Raw genomic sequence first — 19,038 nt, forward strand, 5'->3', positions numbered from 1 at the left:
AACTGAGGATGCAAGCTGGCAGGCCAGGCAGGGCAAGAAAATGTTTCTACCAATGGTAGAGAATCTTTACCCTGACAAATAATTGTGGGTTGTCAAACCAGCCTCTAGTCTCTTCTCTGACACTCAGAGCTCATGTGCACTACTTGTGGACCAGCAGCAGAACATTTTGATGGACATTTGTTTAGCACAGGTATCACTTAGATATGGAAAGAGCTATACTGGGAGACCTAATCCTTCACATGTAAGTTTTCCATTTGTGAATAGATGCTGAAGTTGTCATAATCTACAGGCAGCATGGGGGAAGCTGCACACTACCTTCCACTGTTGCCCATTGTTGGTTCAGGCCCCTGTGAAGAATTCAAGTGTGGCTGCTTCAGTCAACCACTGTCCCTCAACCCAACAGGGCTCTTCTTTTCAAGTCGCCTACTCATACCTCCCCAGAAGTAGGACAGAGGCAAAAAGTTCCTGACTGGGGACTGTTGGGGATGATTTGTGAGTTAGCACTTCCTGGCCTAGCTGTGTTACCGAAAATATACCTGAAAGTATGTAGACATGGCTGTGAATGCCACTTAAAGATGTGTAGTAACAATAGACTGAAACAGAAAGTAGGAAGCTGTGCAGGTTCTAACTGGCGTCATGGAGCGCGCTGCATTGAATGGTTACACATCTCTGTATCTTTAACAGGAAAGACTAATGGGAAACCTAAAATGCTCTTTCAAAAGAATTTGGAACTCCAGCCTTATATCTTTGCTTTTGTTTTGCTTTCCTGATGCCTTGCATTATTACTGCTATTCTTTAGCACAGAGGTTGTTTAAAAGTAAGATATTCTAGGTACCTGTAGTCTTCTGCAAATATTCTGAAAAGTCATATGTGCTGACTTGAGAAAAAGCATACAGTTTTATTGCTTTTCTCATTGCCGCATGACTTTGGTATGACAGTGTGAATTTGTGATTCTTCTTAGCTTGAAGCATTACCAGAGCTAATTCACTTCCTTGGGTAGAATTATATGACATTCACTAACTTGATGCATCTGTTTGGACATTTAAAGCCCGATCCTATTGGATGTACTGCCAGCTCTCCAACTCAACTGCTAGTACTGGGTGTCATAAAAATGCCATAAGACACTTTCCCTCTGGCGGGAGACACCCAGTGCTGGTGGAGAGGCCAGTGCCAGTCAGCGTTGAGTCTCAACACTGGAAAGACACAGACTGCTGGAGCGCCAGGCAGTAAGTATCCCTCTGAAGCTTTTTGGGGCGGGAGAGCATAGGGGAAGGCAGGGAGGGGGCAGAACTGGCAGATTGAGCCCAGGAGGGGTTTGGGGATGGCGGCAGAGGCTACCTCCAAATCCTATGCCCCGTCCCGAGCTGACATGGCCTGGCACAAATCCAAGGAGACCCAATGGGGCCAGCGGCGCTCTATCCAGGGTAAGGGAACAAATGTTTCCCTACCCCAAGGAGATTCAGGTGGCTTCTCTGGCCCCACAGGATACAGCAGCGGCCATTTTGGTAGCGCCGTACTTTGCAGCAGCACCAAAACTTAGGATTGGGCTGCCCAATTGGTGAAATTAACAGGTGGTGAAAAAGAAGAAAGGAAGCTATAGGAGTACTGTATATTTAATTGACCAATCCTATTGGGTCTAGACTCCAACGGAATGTGTGTTCCCTCCCCCATGTTATTTAACATCTACTTTTAACTGCTAGGAGAGGTCATCAGGAGGTTGGGGTTGGATATTACTGATATGCTGATGATACCCATCTCTATAACTCCATTCTATTTAATGTTGAGAGGGGTTGCAGAATTCATGAACAGTGAAGTCACAAGTCGGCAAAAGACTGGATGAGGGTAAATAATTGGAAATGAAATCTGGGTAAAACAGAAATGCTTTTGGTCAGGAGACCTATGATGCATGCGATGTACTGTTGACCTGTCCTGGATAGCATTTCGATTTGGTGTGCTTCTGGATCCAGGGCTGCTTCTGAATTTCCAGGTAGTGGAGGGGGGGGGGGGCTTTGCTTATCTTAGATCAGTGAATCAACTGCATCCACGCCTAAAGGCCCGAGCCGGTGCATGCTGGCTTACTGCTGGCGCTCACTGTCGTAAATGTTCCATAAGGCACTGAGCCTTGCCGCAGGCCTACCACCAAATGTAGCCCAGTGCAAGCTCAGATCCTGAGCCCCATGTCAGGCCGTGCAGCCCAACACAGAGCTCTCCAGTTCTGCGGCAGCAAAAGAGCTGCCATAGAATCGAGTAACCTCATTCTGGGTCTCCTTCCTTTACTTGTGGAAGGGGATGAATGTCTCCTTCTCCTGAGAAAGTGGTCGTGGCTGCACGGGGCATGCTGGATGCTGCAGCAGCCATTTCGTCATGGTGGCAGCCCCGTGCTCTGAGCAGCTCAGGATTGGTCTGTCAGTCACTTAACTACAGTTTACTCTAGGTAACATTGAGACTAGATTTCTATAATTCATTCTGTGTGGGGCTGCCCTTGAAGATCACCAGGAAATTTCAGTTGGTCTTGTCATGTTGTTCCAGTTCCAATGGCTGCTGGTTGGTTTCTGGGTGTAATTCAAGGTGCTAGTGGTCATCTTTAAAGCCTTACGTGGCTTAGGGTCAGGGTACTCCATATGAGATTTCCCATCTGCTGATGTCAACTGGAGGGACCCTTCTGCAATGCCATCAGAAGTATCAGAAGTTCAGTTGGCAGCAACACAAAGGAGGGCTTCTTTGTGGTGATGCCCCACCTGTGGTGCTCCTTCCCTTCTGAAATATGTTTGGCCTCCTCTCCGGAAGCACTTGAAAGCTTTGCCTTTTCTCTTATTTGTTGTGATTTCCCTCTTGTTGTGCTGATTTTAAAAAACTGATTGCACCTTTAGAAAAATTACTTTTGGATGCTTGATGTTTCCTTTTTTTCTTGAAATTCTTGACATTTTTAGCTATTGGAGTAAACTGCCTTGAATGCCTCTGCTGAAGGGGAAAAGGCAGGATATAAATATTTTAGATAAATAAGGGAACTGAACAGGGAGTTGGCACTGCTCAAGAAAACAAGAGGGAGAAGGGTAATGGCATCTTCAGGGAGATAGTGAGGAGATGCTTGAGGGAATTAAGGGAATCTGAAGCACATACTGTATGTAAAGTGCTGAATCTCCTAGGAGCACACAGGGATTCTATGAGAATCAAAGCTCAAGGGGAAGCAAGACAGATAGAAGCTTACCTAAGGGAAAGCATAGAGAAACAGGAAGTATGAGATCTGAGAGGGGGGTAGTGTACTCCTTGTGACAAAAAAGGGAAATCAAGGACCAGGTAATATCTGGATAAGGAAAGATCTGCTTGTAGCCATGTTGGTAGGCCCCAGTGTCAGACCCTAGCTGTATTCAACATTAATTAGTGCAGACCAAACCTGGGAGAACTGTGGAGGAGGTTGCTTCACAGGGCCTCTGATATTGTACCAAGCTACCAAGTGGACTCCAAGGCCAGCTTGATTTACAACAGGGTTCAGCTGTGAGTGTCTCGGGATGGGAGGGGGGGATTCCACCATGAGTAAGGAGGCTGGTGGCACGTTCACCCCTAGAAGGTTCGGCTGGCACCGAGTCTTGATTGGTGGATGGGTCAGGAGACCTATAAAGGTGAGGGAGGGATGCTTATGCTGGGCTGACTTTGTCTCTGGCTGAGGGGGCCTGAGATCCAGGACCGCTCTGGCAGGAGTGAACCCAACTTGACTGCAGCAAGATGGGCTAGATCAGATTTTTGGAATGCTAAGACTTTGGTGAGCGATAATTAGAGTTAGGAGGTAGTTGTTATTGTTTTATTAGACTGAGTGTTGTGTTGTAATGCTATACTCTTTGCCTAAATTCCTAAATTTTAGACTATGTAGTGCTGTCTGTATAACCCTGCTTTAAGCCTTTATGCAATAAATCCTACTTATTACAACTGACTGGATTATTGGGATTGGAAGGGAGTACAGGGACTGGTTGTGGGAGGCAATCCAGTGTGGCCGGGGTGGACCCTGGAGACCCTGTATGGGAGTCTACTCCTTTTTATTAAGCTGAGTCCAAGAGGGTGTCAGCTGGAGTACGACTCAAGGGGAGGGTTCCCCAAATTTATCCTGGCTATCAGGAGTGGAAGCTCTGTGGTTTAGGAGCTATTTGGCAATCGGTCTTGGAGAGAACTGTGGGTGCCCAGTGACCATAAGGGTTTATGGCCACTTGCTCACCCTGAGGGTAATAAAAAGATTACCCGGCCATGAAGGGGTGGGATCGGATTTCCTTCACACTCCTGACTTTTACTATTATGACTATTACTCCTATCAGCTGTTACTGATTTCTTGAATAGTCTTTTAACAGAACAACAGTACTTCAGGCTGCAATCCTATCCACGCTTACCTGGGATAAGCCTATTGACTGTAATGGGACTTACTTCTGAGTAAACATGCATAAGATTGGGCTCTAAATCTCACTTGTGTATGTATGTGTGTGTTCATTGAATGCAGGACAAAAATAACCTGGAATATTTAACTTTTATTCAGAAATTGGGGGGGGGGGATGTTTTGTTTAGAGAGAAAACTGCTTAGCTAGATAGATATGTGGTGTTTACAAATCCACATCTACTCAACTCTTGTTATATAGATCATTTTGGGCCAACCACATTGCTCATGTTTGAAAGTAGGACAGAAGAGTCCTTTCAAACACTTTTCTAATGCTGTATCTTATAACCTTACTTAAGCTAAGGAAGGAAATAGTTAATTGAAATTCCTTGGGGTATCATGCAGCAGGCAACCAGAGACAATGTCCAAAAAGGACAAAGTGCTAGAGCCACTAACTTTTGAGTTTTTGTGCAAAAAAAAAAAAAAAAAAAAAAAGTGCTCTTAGGATAGGAAATTACTCCTTAACAGGAGGTGAACTGTAAAGCAGTTCATATTTAACAGTAAAGCTTTCACAGAAAGAGGCATTTCATGGAAAGGACTAAGCTTAGAAACCCTACTTCCTGACATGGAAGCATTCAACACACAGGTAATTTTGATGTTGAAGTGCTATCAGACAAGCAATTCTCTATATTTTATTTAGTTAGATCAGGGGTGTCCAAACATTTTGGCAGGAGGACCACACCATCTCTCTGACACTGTGTTGGGCGCTGGGGGAAAAGAATTAATTTACAGTTTAAAATTTGGATAAATTTACATGAGTATATTAGAGATGGAATTTATATGAATGAATGAAGGTCTTGCAGTAGCTCAAGGCCTTGCACAAAGCAAGGCCAGCCTTTCCTTCACTGCCACTGCTGCATCACAGATGTGAAACAGCAAGTAGTGGAGGGAGCCCTCATCCCACAGCTCAGGTGAGAGGTTGAACAGTCGTCCTCTTGCTGAGAGCAGTTGCGTCGGGCCAGCACAGGCTCCAGCAAGTCTCTGGAGGACCAGAGGCTCATTGGAGACTGGGAGCTCCCCAAGGGCCTGATTAGGAACCCCTGAGGGCTGCAAGTGGCCCCCGGGCCGGGGTTTGGGCACCCCTGAGTTAGATGATTTATATACTCCCATTCAATCCTACTCCCATTCAATCCTACTCATCCTCTTAGGTCATCAGAGAAGGCCTTTTTACAAATGCCGCCACCCAGGGAAGTGCGTGGGGCGGCGGCAAGAAATAGGGCCTTCTCAGTAGTAGCACCAATGCTATGGATCTCCCTCCCCCTTGACTTACAAACTGCTCCCTCTCTTGAAACTTTCTGGCGAGGCCTAAAGACAAGCCTTCTGAGTTCCTGGCCTTTTTAACATCATTTTTAACATCTTTTAATACCTTTTAAACACCTGGTTACAGGCCTGGATCCTTTTATAAATTGCTGCTCTGTGCTCTTTTACTCTTTTATTTGACTGCTATTTTTAAGTTGTTTTTGCTAATATGTTCTATCTTGTTTTTAAATTATGTTTTTAATCTATGTTTTAACCATTGTCGTAAGCCGCCTTGGGTCCCTGCGGGGGGAAAGGCAGGATATAATAATAATATACTGTACGACTTTTCCCAGAGCACAAAGCAATACAGTCCCATTTGTACTGTCCCATGAGAGGACTGTACAGCCAGCATTGATATTATTGGACAAGGAAGAGATCAAAATCCACATACCTGCAGAACAGGGAACTGGCATTGTCAGGAATCTCCAGGAACTGCTGGCCCAGCATTTAAAGCTTAATGTTGAAAGAAACTTTCTAAGCCAGAGTCATTATGGCTGGGGTTGAGGTATCTTTCCTAAAAGAATAGGGTGCAGCAGGATGGCCGATAGGCAGAGACTGTTGGGAGCGGCAAGAACATAGTAAACTTCAGGTTAAATCTAGACCCAGACTTGACTTGGAAGGATTTGTTACTAGGCCATCTCAGGAAAAACCAATGAATTGCTTGTGGGTGAAGTCTTACTAGAACCTGAAAACTATAGCATTGACTCTGTTTTGGTGTTACTCCACAGCCTTAAGTGACTCACCTCAAGGGGCAACACCATGAGAAGGGTCTTGTTTCAAGTGCCAGTTAGTTTGTATATATATACCGTACCTTGCCCTTCAGAATTCAGTTGGCTCTGAAATTATTCCAGTTTCAAAACTGAGGTTGTCTTTTTCTTTTTTTTACTCTATACCAGGGATCTCCAAACTTTTCAGCATGAGGGTCACATCGTATATATCTGACACGGTGCTGAGGGCTGAAAAAATTAATAAATTTAAATAATAAATACATTAGAGATGGAAGAGGGAGAATGGATTTTGAAAAAGGATTTGAGGGAGTAGAAGGCAAAATTGATTTGTACAAGAAGAGGGGAGAATTGATTTTGAAAAGGAAAATTAATTTGGGGAGAATTAATTTTTGAAAGGAGGAATATGGTAGAGATTCACTATTTTGCGGCAAAAATTGACAGGCAGTATGACAAAAATTGACAGGCATACTGTATTGGCAGTATGAGATTCTTTTGTAAAATAAATGGAAAAGCAACATATGGCAAAAGGGACATCGTGCATCAATGTTTAAAACATCAGTATTGTCAAATATGTTGCACTGGCAGTACAGCCGTTTGATACATAGTGGAGAAGACTCCACTAATGCTCAGTTGATTTAAGGTTGGGTAAATAAATCCTTAAGAGATCCATCTCATTGTTCAACAACTTGCCTTGCTAGGTACAACAAAAGAGCACAGTGATTAAGTTCCCAAGCTGCAGATACAAAAGAAAGCAAATGATCCTGCATATTCTTTCACTTACAAATGTTACAGGTACTACAATAAGATATTATTAATAGTATTATGATGGTAATGGTAATTAGGGACAATTACCCACTCTTGAAGCTCTCTGTTCCCTTACAGCAGAATACTTTCTGCTCAACAGAGAAATGTTGAGATTGTTGTCACAGTCCTTCCCCTCACCCTGCTGGTGCAGCCGTGCTGAAAAGTCAGGCGCTGTATCCTGTGGGTGGTGGAGCAAGAGTCTTTCAAAGGGAAAGTGGATTGAAATTTCTTCCCCCTCTATATGCTTCTTGCCCTGCAATGGGTCTTCTCTGATAAGTGTCAGCGATTTCGCTGGCACAGGTCTGAGGAAAGAAAGGGAACAGGGAGGCAGTGAAAATGGAGGTTAGGATCTGGTGCCATCATCACCGGATCCAATGCCTCCTGCAACCCTCACCCCACCAAGTTTTGCCACATTCTGGCCCCATTCTACCCTCCTCCTGCCTCTCACTCGGGTTTACCTGCTCTTGCTGCCAGCCAGCATGGCAACAATGCATGTAGGAAGGCTTTGGCCTTCCTGTTAGCACTCTGGCAGTGTGTGCTGCCAGAGTACGTGTAACAGTTGCCTTATGGCAGCCAGCTCTGGCAGAATGCTAGTTCCATGGGTGCAATAGCCCTATAAGATTTATGCCGTGAAACTGTTAATTGGAACTGTGTGAGCAGTTTGGGCCCATCATTGGTTCCGAATGTCAAGGAATCGTCAGGACAATTCAGTCCAGCAGCAACAGTTGTAAAACTCTAGCTACACTTGTGGTATTCAGTTGTTTGAGGGTCGTGTCTATTGTATGCCTGAGTGTGTTTGGTAATTGTCAGACATTGACTGGTAATTATTAAGATTTTAGGACATGTACAGCCAAATCCCAACTAAATCCTCCCCCACTGATGTAGCCATGTCACTGGAGCACATACTGCATCCTTTGGGGGGCAGCCATGGACATGTCCTTTAGGTAAGGGAGTATTAGTTGCTTTCATAGGAAGTAAGCCTCCATTAGCCCAATGGGTCACTTTGGATCTGGTCTGAGGAGAGACAGGGAGAGGGGATGGGCAGGGCCTAGGAGAGGGTGTAATTTGTACCTGGGCAGAGGGTCAAAAGGGGGGCCCAGGAGCCAAAGGAGGGGGCCCAGAAATTTCCTGGGATCTGTCATTTTCCTATCTGCTGGGGACACTACTGTTGCCATTTGGGTGGGTAGACCTGGACTCCAAAAACTTTTCCAGCTGTCTCTACCCCCCTTCACCCTGCTTCATCCCTTCATGCCCCTATTCTACTTGCCCATCACCACCTTCCCCTGCTCTGTTTTACCCCTCCCCCTTTGCAAAGGGACCCAAAAGAAACTTTGTACCCCCTAATAAAATTCCCCTCAGAGACCCTGGGGATGGGGGGAAATGGGACAAGGATATCAGCACAAATTACTGCTGCTGATATCCGCCCCCTTTCCCTGACACTTCCTTGTTCATCTCCCTCCCCATTCCATTCCATCCACATTCTGTCTCCACCACAGGCTTACTGGCTGCAGATTAGACCATGGTACCATCACTTCTTGTGATGGCACTTACAAAATTAGCAACCATTTTATGAAGCAGAGCACTGTTCTGCTGTTGTAAAATCCTCTGTGCGCTAGCCCAGTCCTAGTTAAGATTGGGCTGTTGGTGGGATATGTCAAAAGTGTTTGTGACATGAATTTTTCATGTTTGTGTCTTGTTTGGGGGCATTTACACTCATGGCATATGCTTGTCACATGGGGACTTACCCCTCGGCGAGAGCAGCCCAGGAAGACATGGCCAACGGTAGGAGGGGCTCTGAGCACCCATGGGCAGGCGGGAGCTTGGGGCCACCAGCGGGGCATGGAGGCAGGAGCCCGCAGTGCCTGGGAGTTCCAGAGTGACCAGCGGCGCGGTCGCCCCTAGGTCAGGGAGCCAACCGAGGGAGCAGCCTCTCAGCCAAGCTGCACCTGTGCAATGTGGCAGGAGCGGGTGGCCCGATATGGGAAGGCCCAAGATCTCGCGAGCACAGTGGAAAGGGAGGAGCCTGCTGGGGCAGGTACCAGGCTCAGAAGGAGCCCTGCAGCTGAGGAGGGAGGTCGCGCCTCCCTGGGCTTCCTGACAAGGGAGGAAGGGGAAAGGAGGCTGGGTGGACTGCAGCCCACCCCCTGGCATTTAGCTGGGGACCCTGCTAGGCGGGACCTGACCCGCGACAGCCGCAGTGCACCTTGGGCAGGGGGAAGGAACGCCCCAACCCCACACTGGCAAGATAAGCTGAGGGAAAGAACCAACCTCCTCCAACCCCATTGTGATCCTTGGAGGGCATCCAGAGCGACCCCTGCGAACTGGGGGGATCCCAGGGAACCACCTGGGCACCAAAAGGAGGGTGATCCTTGGACTGAGGCCAAAGCATCCTGGGCTGAGGGAGATGCACTTGGGGCCAGCGTCCCAGCGGGCTCTGAAAAGTGGCACAACACCCAGAACCTGACCCCACATTGGGTAAGGACCACCCGGCACTGGCTCAGTTCCTGTTGAGAGCATCCCCAAGAGGCTTGTGAGGTAACAAGGACTCAGTACTTCACTTTGACAACACCAAAGCAGACTTTTTTGGGACAATTAGAGACCGCAGGGCTCCTGTGTTGTAACAGGACGCTAAATGAATGTAAAGGCTTTAACAAGATTAAATCGGGCTTGCAGACAACTCTTGTTCTTTGTGTTCCTCTCCGCCCTCGTGTTCCATGCTGTTCCTTGTGTTCCTCGCCGCCCGGGCAGGTCTTCCGTTTCTGGTGACATCACAGCTGAGACTCCGCCCCGGGTCCTGCCCCGGGGATGGACTTCACAACGCTATATGCTGATGGAAATTAGAATAATTTTGGAACATTTACTGAAGGCACACCATTGGCTTTTATATTGGGAAATGTCAGAATTTTCTCACATTTCCCCCTGAACTACTTCAAAACTTACATGTCACCAGTAAACGTAAACATTCACCAGATTACTGACATTTATCACAATATATATTCTGCTATGGCAGATGTCCACAATTTGATGCATGCTGACAATCCCAAGTGCATTGAACAATTGTCCAAGTACATAATTCCCTCACTTATCAGACATACACCAGAAAATGTTAGCAATTATATTTAGGTGATTCTCTGCATTCACTGGCATTTCTCTTCAGTATTCAGAGATTCTTATTCACCAGATTGCAAACATTCAGTGTAAAAGCTTGGGGGTCCACCTGGACTCGCAACTGCTCCTGGATTCCCAGGTGGCGGCTGTGGCTAGGGGGGCCTTTGCTCAGCTTCGGCTGGTGCGCCAGCTGCATCCGTACTTGGATCATGCAGACCTGGCCACGGTGATCCATGCTACGGTGACATCGAGGTTAGATTATTGTAACGCGCTTTATGTGGGGCTGCCCCTGAAGACGGTTCAGAAACTGCAATTAGTGCAGAATGCGGCGGCCCGTGTGGTCACTGGAGCTAGGCGGTTTGACTCTGTTAGCCCGCTTCTCCGGGGGCTACATTGGCTGCCCATTCGTTTCCGGGCCCAATTCAAGGTGCTGGTTTTGACCTTTAAAGCCCTATACTGCTCTGGGCCAGGTTATCTTAGAGATCGCCTACTCCCATACAATCCGGCTCGTCCTCTCAGGTCATCAGAGAAGGCCTTTTTACAAGTGCCGCCGCCTAAGGAGGTACGTGGGGCGGTGGCAAGAAATAGGGCCTTCTCAGTAGTGGCACCAACGTTGTGGAACTCCCTTCCCCTTGACTTGAGAATGGCTCCCTCTCTTGAGTCCTTTCGGCGAGGCCTGAAGACCTTGTTGTTTAACCAAGCCTTCTGACATTATGGCCTTTTTAACATCTTTTATATATCTTTTAGTTGCTTTTTTACAGGCCCGATTCCTCTAAGAACTGCTGTTTTATGCTCTTTTATTCTGACTTTTCTGACTACTGTTTTTATGGGTTCTGCTAATGTGTTTTTTAATTTGTTTTTATCTGTTTGTGAAATTATGTTTTAATTTGTTTTATATGTTGTTAGCCGCCCTGGGTCCCTTTTTGGGAGAAGGGCGGGATAAAAATAAAGTTTTATTATTATTATTATTATTATTACTTACACGCCTAAACAAACCTGTGCAGCATGTAGGACTGAGAAGAAAGAGGTCACATTTCAAATGCCTAGAACAGCCCTGGGGCATTGTGGGGCACTTGCAATGCCCGCCGCCCAGCCGGGAGACCATGCTGCTTCAGACAGTAGTTGGAGGCTTGGTATGGCAGAAAGAACTCCAGCACATGATTTTCGCATGCTAGGAAAAATCATGCAGCCAGCCTCAGTCCAGCCCGCGGCCAGCCTCTTGTCCCCTGAAAGCCTCTGGCCCACTTGTCTGAACATGACTGGAACTGTGCTCTGGTTGCATCTGGAGGGTGTTCTAAGGGCCAGAGAGTTTGAATGAATGAGCCAATTCATTTATTCACTCATCTAAGTTCCATCTCATTGAATTGGCTCATTCATTCATTCTCAATTCAATTTATTTATATATATTATGTATTTAAATTTTTTTTCCAGCCCTCAACACCGTGCCAGATATTTGATGCATCCCTCTGGCCACAATGTTTGGAGACCCCTGACCTAAAAGACAGTTTCCAATGCTGGCAAGATAACATCGGACTGGGCTGTGGATGGAGTTGATAGATAATAAATGCCTAGGTGCAGCATTGAAGTTATGGAAGGCTTTGCAAACCTAGGATTTTACAACTGTGATTACCTACTTTATTTTATGGGTCAGTTTTCCAACATACAGGTTAGGTCAGGTGAATTATTCCAACTTTTAGCAATATTGAAAAGAGGAAAGGTAAAATTGTTGCACATCCTTCTCATAATTAATGTGTTTGTTTCTACTTTTAGGAGCGACTCCTCATGAGCCTTTTGCCCAGGAATGTTGCCATGGAAATGAAGGAAGATTTCCTGAAGCCACCTGAAAGGATTTTCCATAAGATTTACATTCAGAGGCATGACAACGTTAGGTAGGACTGATGCAAGCTGACAAAATACTGAACCTACGCTCTGTACGCACACACTGTGGTGTGCTGTGCTGTGCTGTGTTGTGGTAGCTGGTTCTTCTGACAACATTATCAGTGCAAAGGACACACTGGTGATTTTGCTCCTGATTCTTTGTATGAGGTGAGGAAGAAGTGAGGTGTGAGTGTGTACACATACAAATGAAGATTGGGGGGGGGGGACCATTCCAAGTCAATAAATAATGGATTGTGGTGCTCAGTGGAATAAAATCTCTTTACAAACTATGAGTTTTCCTAACCCCTTGCTGTGCTGGAGACTTGAGAGCAGGCAGGGTAGTGGCTTAGTGAAGCTCATGCTTTGCAAACTCTTTCTGGCATTGACCTGGAAACCTGCCACAACATTCCTGTTCCCATTCTAGATATCACGTACCATTTGTGGCAGTAACCTGCACCATCATTATGCCAGACATCACTGGAGAATTGCTGGTGCCACCTGCCAATGTTTTTGAGAACTCCAGACTTTCAGTGGCCCCTGTGATCTCCTGCAGATCTCAGCAGAATTGTTTATCTCAAAGCCCATTTTCCAGTTCTAGATTTCCCAGCATTTTGGCAAAGCAGACAAAATATTTCTGTTCACAAACAGAGGCATGGAAAAGATTTGTCTCTGCAAATGTAACAATGGAGTCGGTCTTTGTTTTGACTTATTAAGTATTGATTATGATGTACACCACTTGAGCATCAAAGCATCAGTCTATTTGTAAGCTCATTGTTGGTCTTGATATGATATATAGCTATATTCTAAACCAGGTTTTAAATATTTTTTGATCCTCTTACGCCCATACTTATTTCTTCTTTTGTTATTTTTCTTAAGCTCTTTATATGAAGTGCGTCCCAGTTCTCTTCCTTTGAATTTGTCTTTATACATAGACTCCCAATTAGAGTTATTTGCAGCTATTGTTTCTTTCCAAACAGTGCTCTTGATCGTTTGGTGCTTAATGTCTTTGAACTTCTATCCCTGATCTTTTATAGTGTATCTCTGCATTTCTTAAATGCAAAATACTCAGAGCAAAGAACTCTAATAATCGCCTATGCTCCTGACTGTAAAACTATGTAGCGCATGAAAGCCTCTAAGCAGAGTATCAAAAGAGAAAGATCAAGCAACTCAACAGTGACATGAAGCTTGGAAGCAAAATAATTGCCCAAGAAACTTTAATATTTTCTTATGGCATTTGTATATTTCAGTGTGATTCCTCTGAATATGTGGGATAGATGCTTTTCATAGGCAAGGGCTCATTTATCGATAGAAGGATATCTATTCAAACACATAAGAATTTAAAATATCAGTCTTTAGAAGTTTATGAGAGAAGAGGTCTCGTCAGTGCTCAGTTTCTAAAAGGAGAGGTGTTGAGGCAAAACTGTCCATGAAGTTCAAACAGTTTGCTCTTGAAGCAAATTCTTCATCCCAAGTGTGTAGTTTCTCCAAAGGTACTGTGCCCATGCTTAAAAGCATGTGAATTATTTACATTTTGCATAAACTAGTCTTGGTATAGCAAATAGATTTTGGATTGACATAACTTCTGTGACCTTTTCAAACGTCTCTGCCCAGATAATTACTTACAACAATAATCAAATCCCAAGGTCCTTTTGGCATGTTGTATGCATGCTCCCTTCTTCTAGAGTAGCAGATAAGGAATTTAGTGGGCCTTACTCTGAGTCAACATGTAAAGGATTGGGTGCTTTACTAAGTGATCTGCAGCTGTATTTTGCCTGGCAGTACCTCTGTAGTTTACACAAGGCACCTGCCTGGCCTTTTAATATCATTTCCCCCAAGCACTGCTTATGGGGAACCGATAATACTATGGGAAATATTTTTTGAGGTTCCTTGTGGTGTGCTGGTTCTCCTAGCTCTGAAAGCCACATCTCTTTGTGGTATCCCTGGTCATCTTCCACAAATATATGTGAGAAGTACATCTAGGATTAAAACAGAAGCTACAGGAATGTTCAATAAATTATACAAAATTGCACCTAAATAGCTGAGATGATAAAAGTAGAAAGCTGTGATTATTTTCACAATGCAAGCGTTGTGAACTTTATTAACCTCTCTGCAGGGTTTCTTTGCATGTACTGTGCACTGTTTAGAAGGCATTGGGTTTATTGTACATATTTTAAAAATATGTTTCATCTCTGGGAGCTTTTGTTAAGCAAACAAAGAGATGGGATATCATAGTGCCAAGATACATGTCACAACTTAGCAGCATGTAATATTTGCCCAGTGCCTGACTCTTCACTACACTCTTCACTCCTTGGGAGGGGGCAGTGTGCATTGAAGAAGTGGGAGGAGAAGAACATAAGAACAGCCCTGCTGGATCAGGCCATGGGCCATGGGCCCATCTAGTCCAGCTTCCTGTATCTCACAACAGCCCACCAAATGCCCCAGGGAACACACCAGATAACAAGATAACAAGATAACTGCATTCTAATGCCCTCCCTTGCATCTGGCATTCTGACATAGCCGGTCTCTAGAATCAGGAGGTTGCACATGCACACCATGGCTTGTAACTCGTAATGGATTTTTCCTCCAGAAACGTGTCCAATCCCCTTTTAAAGGCATCTAGGTCAGATGCTATCACCACAACCTGTGGCAAGGAGTTCCACAGACCAACCACACGCTGAGTAAAGAAATATTTTCTTTTGTCAGTCCTAACTCTCCCAACACTAAATTTTAGTGGATGTCCCCTGGATCTTGTGTTATGTGAGAGTCTAAAGAGCATCTCTCTATCCACTCTATCCTTCCCATGCATAGTTTTGTATGTCTCAATCATGTGCCCCCTCAGGCACCTCTTTTCTATGCTGAAGAGGCCCAAGCGCCATAGCCTTTCCTCATATGGAAGGTGCCCCAGCCCAGTAATCATCTTAGTTGCTCTCTTTTGCACCTTTTCCATTTCCACTATGTCTTTTTTGAGATGCGGTGACCAGAACTGGACACAATACTCCAGGTGTGGCCTTACCATCGATTTGTACAACGGCATTATAATATTAGCCATTTTGTTCTCAATGCCTTTTCAAATGATCCCAAGCATAGAATTGGCCTTCTTCACTGCCGCCGCACATTGGGTCAACACTTTCATCGACCTGTCCACCACCACCCCATGATCTCTCCCCTGATCTGTCACAGACAACTCAGAACCCATTAACCTATATGTGGTTTTGATTTTTTGCCGCAATGTACATGACTTTACATTTACTTACATTGAAACGTATTTGCCATTTTGCTGCCCATTCTGCCGGTTTGGAGAGATCCTTCTGGAGCTCCTCACAATCACATCTGGTCTTCACCACTTGGAAAAGTTTGGTGTCATCTGCAAACTTAACCACCTCGCTGCTCAACCCTGTCTCCAGGTCATTTATGAATAGATTGAAAAGCACCAGTCCCAGGACAGACCCTTGGGGCATACCACTTTTCACCTCTCTCCATTGTGAAAATTGTCCATTGACACCCTTTTTTACTTACTCCCCTTTTTACCTGTCACTCTTTTTTATCCCCCACTGATAGCTCTTCCCCCCCCCCCCCGGGCTTTCCTGCATGTGTTTTATAAGGTTAACATGGGTCTGAGATCCAGTGGAGTAAAAATGGCTGAAGGGGTAGAATTGAAACATTGGGTGGTAGGGAAAGATTAAGCACCCTTTCTCCCACTATTTCTCTGCCATAAGTAACCCTCTCCCAAGGACACATTGGAGTAGAAAATGGACTGTCAGACTAACAGTGCATGTTATAATAATGTACTCTGGCCCTTAGTGAGCAAACCCTTCTGTACTTTTTCAGTATCCTTCAGCGTGGGATAGAAACATATTCCTCATGCAAGGAGCACTACTTTTCATTACAACAGGGCAGGCCTCCTGCTGACACACACTTTTATCAGGTGTTGTGCCTTGTGTGAAACTGCTGAGGTCTTCCTGATTAATTGAGGCAGCTGTGGCTCATTTAAGTCCCCCAAGGATGTGAAGTGGGAATAGGCCTCTGGGGAAGAGGAAACAGATGAGGCTGGAAAGGGAACAGTGAGAGAGAAGCATGTGCCAGGAGATAATGGAGGCTGAAGTTTGTTATGGGGGAAGGGTAAATGTTCAGAAATGGTGGCTTCCAAGGGGAGATAGAGGTTTGGATGTCAGCTCCCCCTCCCCCCAAAATGTGCAACCTATTTGAAAATGTAAAACCCAGTTCTCTAACAGCACAAGCCTAAGCATGTTTGCTTGGAACTACAGTAACTCTCACTTTATTCATTGGCACTTATTCCCTGTTAAGCATGTTTAAGATTGCAACTCTAGTGTCCTTTTCATGCAAGCCCTATTAACTTCAGAGGAGAGAAGGATGACGTAGGGTCAAAGCATTCATTCACTACCAGCACTGAGACACTGATTGAATTGCAAGGAGTCTTGTCTCCCCTGTTTTTTTGTTTGAGATTAGCTCCTGTTAGAAATCCCAAACTTAAGCTCTATTCAAGGGTTCCATGCTCACAGCTCTCCTGCCTAGTCCCTTAGCGGCTCTGTGCTTGGTTGAAGAGGGCAGTCTAGTCCCCAACTCTGCATTGCTTTGTTTACTCATGCTGTCTATCCATATCCATTTATCTCATTCCTCCAGGTAGGAGATCTCTTTAGCTAAGAGGCTGCCTGACCTATTCCCACCATACACAAACCTGTTGGGTAAACCCAGTTTCTGGGGAAAATTTTCCTTTCTAGGATGAAAGAAGTCAGTCTTTCAAGTGTTGTGAAACCAAAGAAAGAAAGAGAGTTAACACAGCAGAAGATTTTATTTTTGTGTTGGTAACAAGTCCCAGAAGCTCATGAGCTCACAGAGTTAATTCTCCCATTTAACTGCAGCTAAGCTTTTGCCATTGCTCATTCGTTGCTCTTGGCACAGGTTGTAGTCTGACATAGACAGGATATGGAATTCTCAAACATTTTGTAATGTACATATGCACTTATAAACTTAGTTCACAGTGCATGTTTTTCCATAATGAAATGTAATTTGCATGCATAATTTGTATAGCACCCTATGCAATAAAAAAGCAGGGGTGCATTTCATAAGGACCAAAGGGGAGCATTTTGTATACATTAAATTTTCCTATATTCCCCCCCCCATTCAAGTTCCACACTGCATTTAAGACCTGAGTTCTCTGTATACATACTCAGAAGACCCATTGAATTCAGTGGAATTTGCTTTCAAGTAAATATGGATATAATCTGTATCTTGTGTAATATAACTCAGTGGAGAGAATTGGGATTCAGAAGAGGAAGCAGATGGGTAGAGAAACAGGAAGCTTTGGGTCAGGAAGTCTGGGGGGGAGCCAATCTCTCACTGCAGCCTGCTGAAAGCAGACTTGAAATAGTTCAGGGTTCTCAAACTCCTCCCCCCTCCTTCTGCAGCAGAGGGCACTGTGATCCACCTCCTTTTACAGCTCCAGGCCTCCACAGGCTTCTGGAAGCAACCCAAAGTCACTTTATGAACCCAGAAATAAACCAGAAGTGACTTTCCAGCTGCTTGTGGAGGCCTGGTATGTTCTCTGTTTGCTTCTGGAGACCTCCAGTTTGGAACCAACCAGACACAAGGGGTGGGTGGCCCACCGGACATCAGGTGGGTTGCAACCCACTGTTTAAGAACAAAAAGAAAGACCTTACACTTCCATCTAATGTCTGCAAGTACTTTGCTGTGATGTAACAAGATTGGGCTGCAAAAATGCCTGAGGACTGACTGCTTCCTGAGTTGTGTGACATGCATTTAACTACCAACTACCTGTATCAGGGATGGTCAGCTGATAAGTTGCACCCAGCCCCAAAAGTACTATTTTGTCATCCAATGGTCTCCAAACTGGAGACCGCTGCACAATGAAAACTACCTGTCCCAAGCAGCATCTACTGTTCCACTGCTGTGCCGATTCATTTTTCACCCATGTGGGCATAGGGACACTCAGGGCAGTCACACCTATGACCAGGACATCTTGGTGCAAAGCCTATTGGGACATGGGCCATAGATGCAACTGCCCAGAGTGTCCCTATGCCCACAGTGTTGAAGAATGAAGTGGCAGAGCAGAGGAACAGTAAGTGCTGTTCATAAAGGAGAGGGATTTTGGCGAATGCTGGATCTGGCCCACAGGCCAGGGTCTGGCGAGTCTGTTCTAGCCCATGATGGCTACCAAGTTTTAATCAAGGGTGGTATAAAGTTTGCCCATAGTTGTATTCATAAGGAGAAGAAAACTGATTCAATTTGCAAGACATTGTGATAGTCCATATGTTTGTTACACCCTCAAACCCAAAATAGTGCAGTTCCCTAGTGCAGAATATTTATATATGCACAGGATATATAATAATGAAGAATATTTATATATGCACAGGATTCTGTTGGGGTTCTGGTAAGTGCATGTAAATGGTTTTCAGATACTTGCTCTAACTCAGTGATTTTCAACCAGTGTGTCACAAATGGTCCGCTGGTGTGCCTTGAAGTTTGGAGAAGACTCATTTATTAGTAAAACCATTGGGGACATGAGCCCCCCGCTAGCAGCATGGTATGCCTTGTCAATTGTCAAAAAAAAACTGATGGTTTACCTTGATAACTTGTCAGCACCTTGTCAGCATGCTGTAAGATGAAAAAAACTGAAAATCCCTGCTCTAACTTTTCTCAAAGATGTGTACTAGAAACAGTGCTACTAAATGGCAACATAGTGTAGCCATTTACAGTCTGTGGGTTATCATTCTGAAAGTCTAGGGCACTCCCACTGCTTTTTGATCTGCTCCTGTGTAAATGGTT

At 45.0% G+C, this 19,038-nt stretch overlaps 1 protein-coding gene across 1 annotated transcript in view; it reads left to right on the top strand.

The window, feature by feature from the left end:
• The window catches only part of ADCY1 (adenylate cyclase 1), a 192,620-nt gene that overhangs the window by 105,284 nt on the left and 68,298 nt on the right, over positions 1-19,038 (top strand). Inside the window, exon 5 of the mRNA XM_066629192.1 lies at positions 12,127-12,245. Coding sequence (XP_066485289.1) covers positions 12,127-12,245 — 119 coding nt within the window. The remainder of the gene's footprint in view (positions 1-12,126; positions 12,246-19,038) is intronic.

This window comes from Tiliqua scincoides, chromosome 5 (genome assembly GCF_035046505.1).
Source record: "Tiliqua scincoides isolate rTilSci1 chromosome 5, rTilSci1.hap2, whole genome shotgun sequence".
Lineage (NCBI taxonomy): Eukaryota > Metazoa > Chordata > Lepidosauria > Squamata > Scincidae > Tiliqua > Tiliqua scincoides.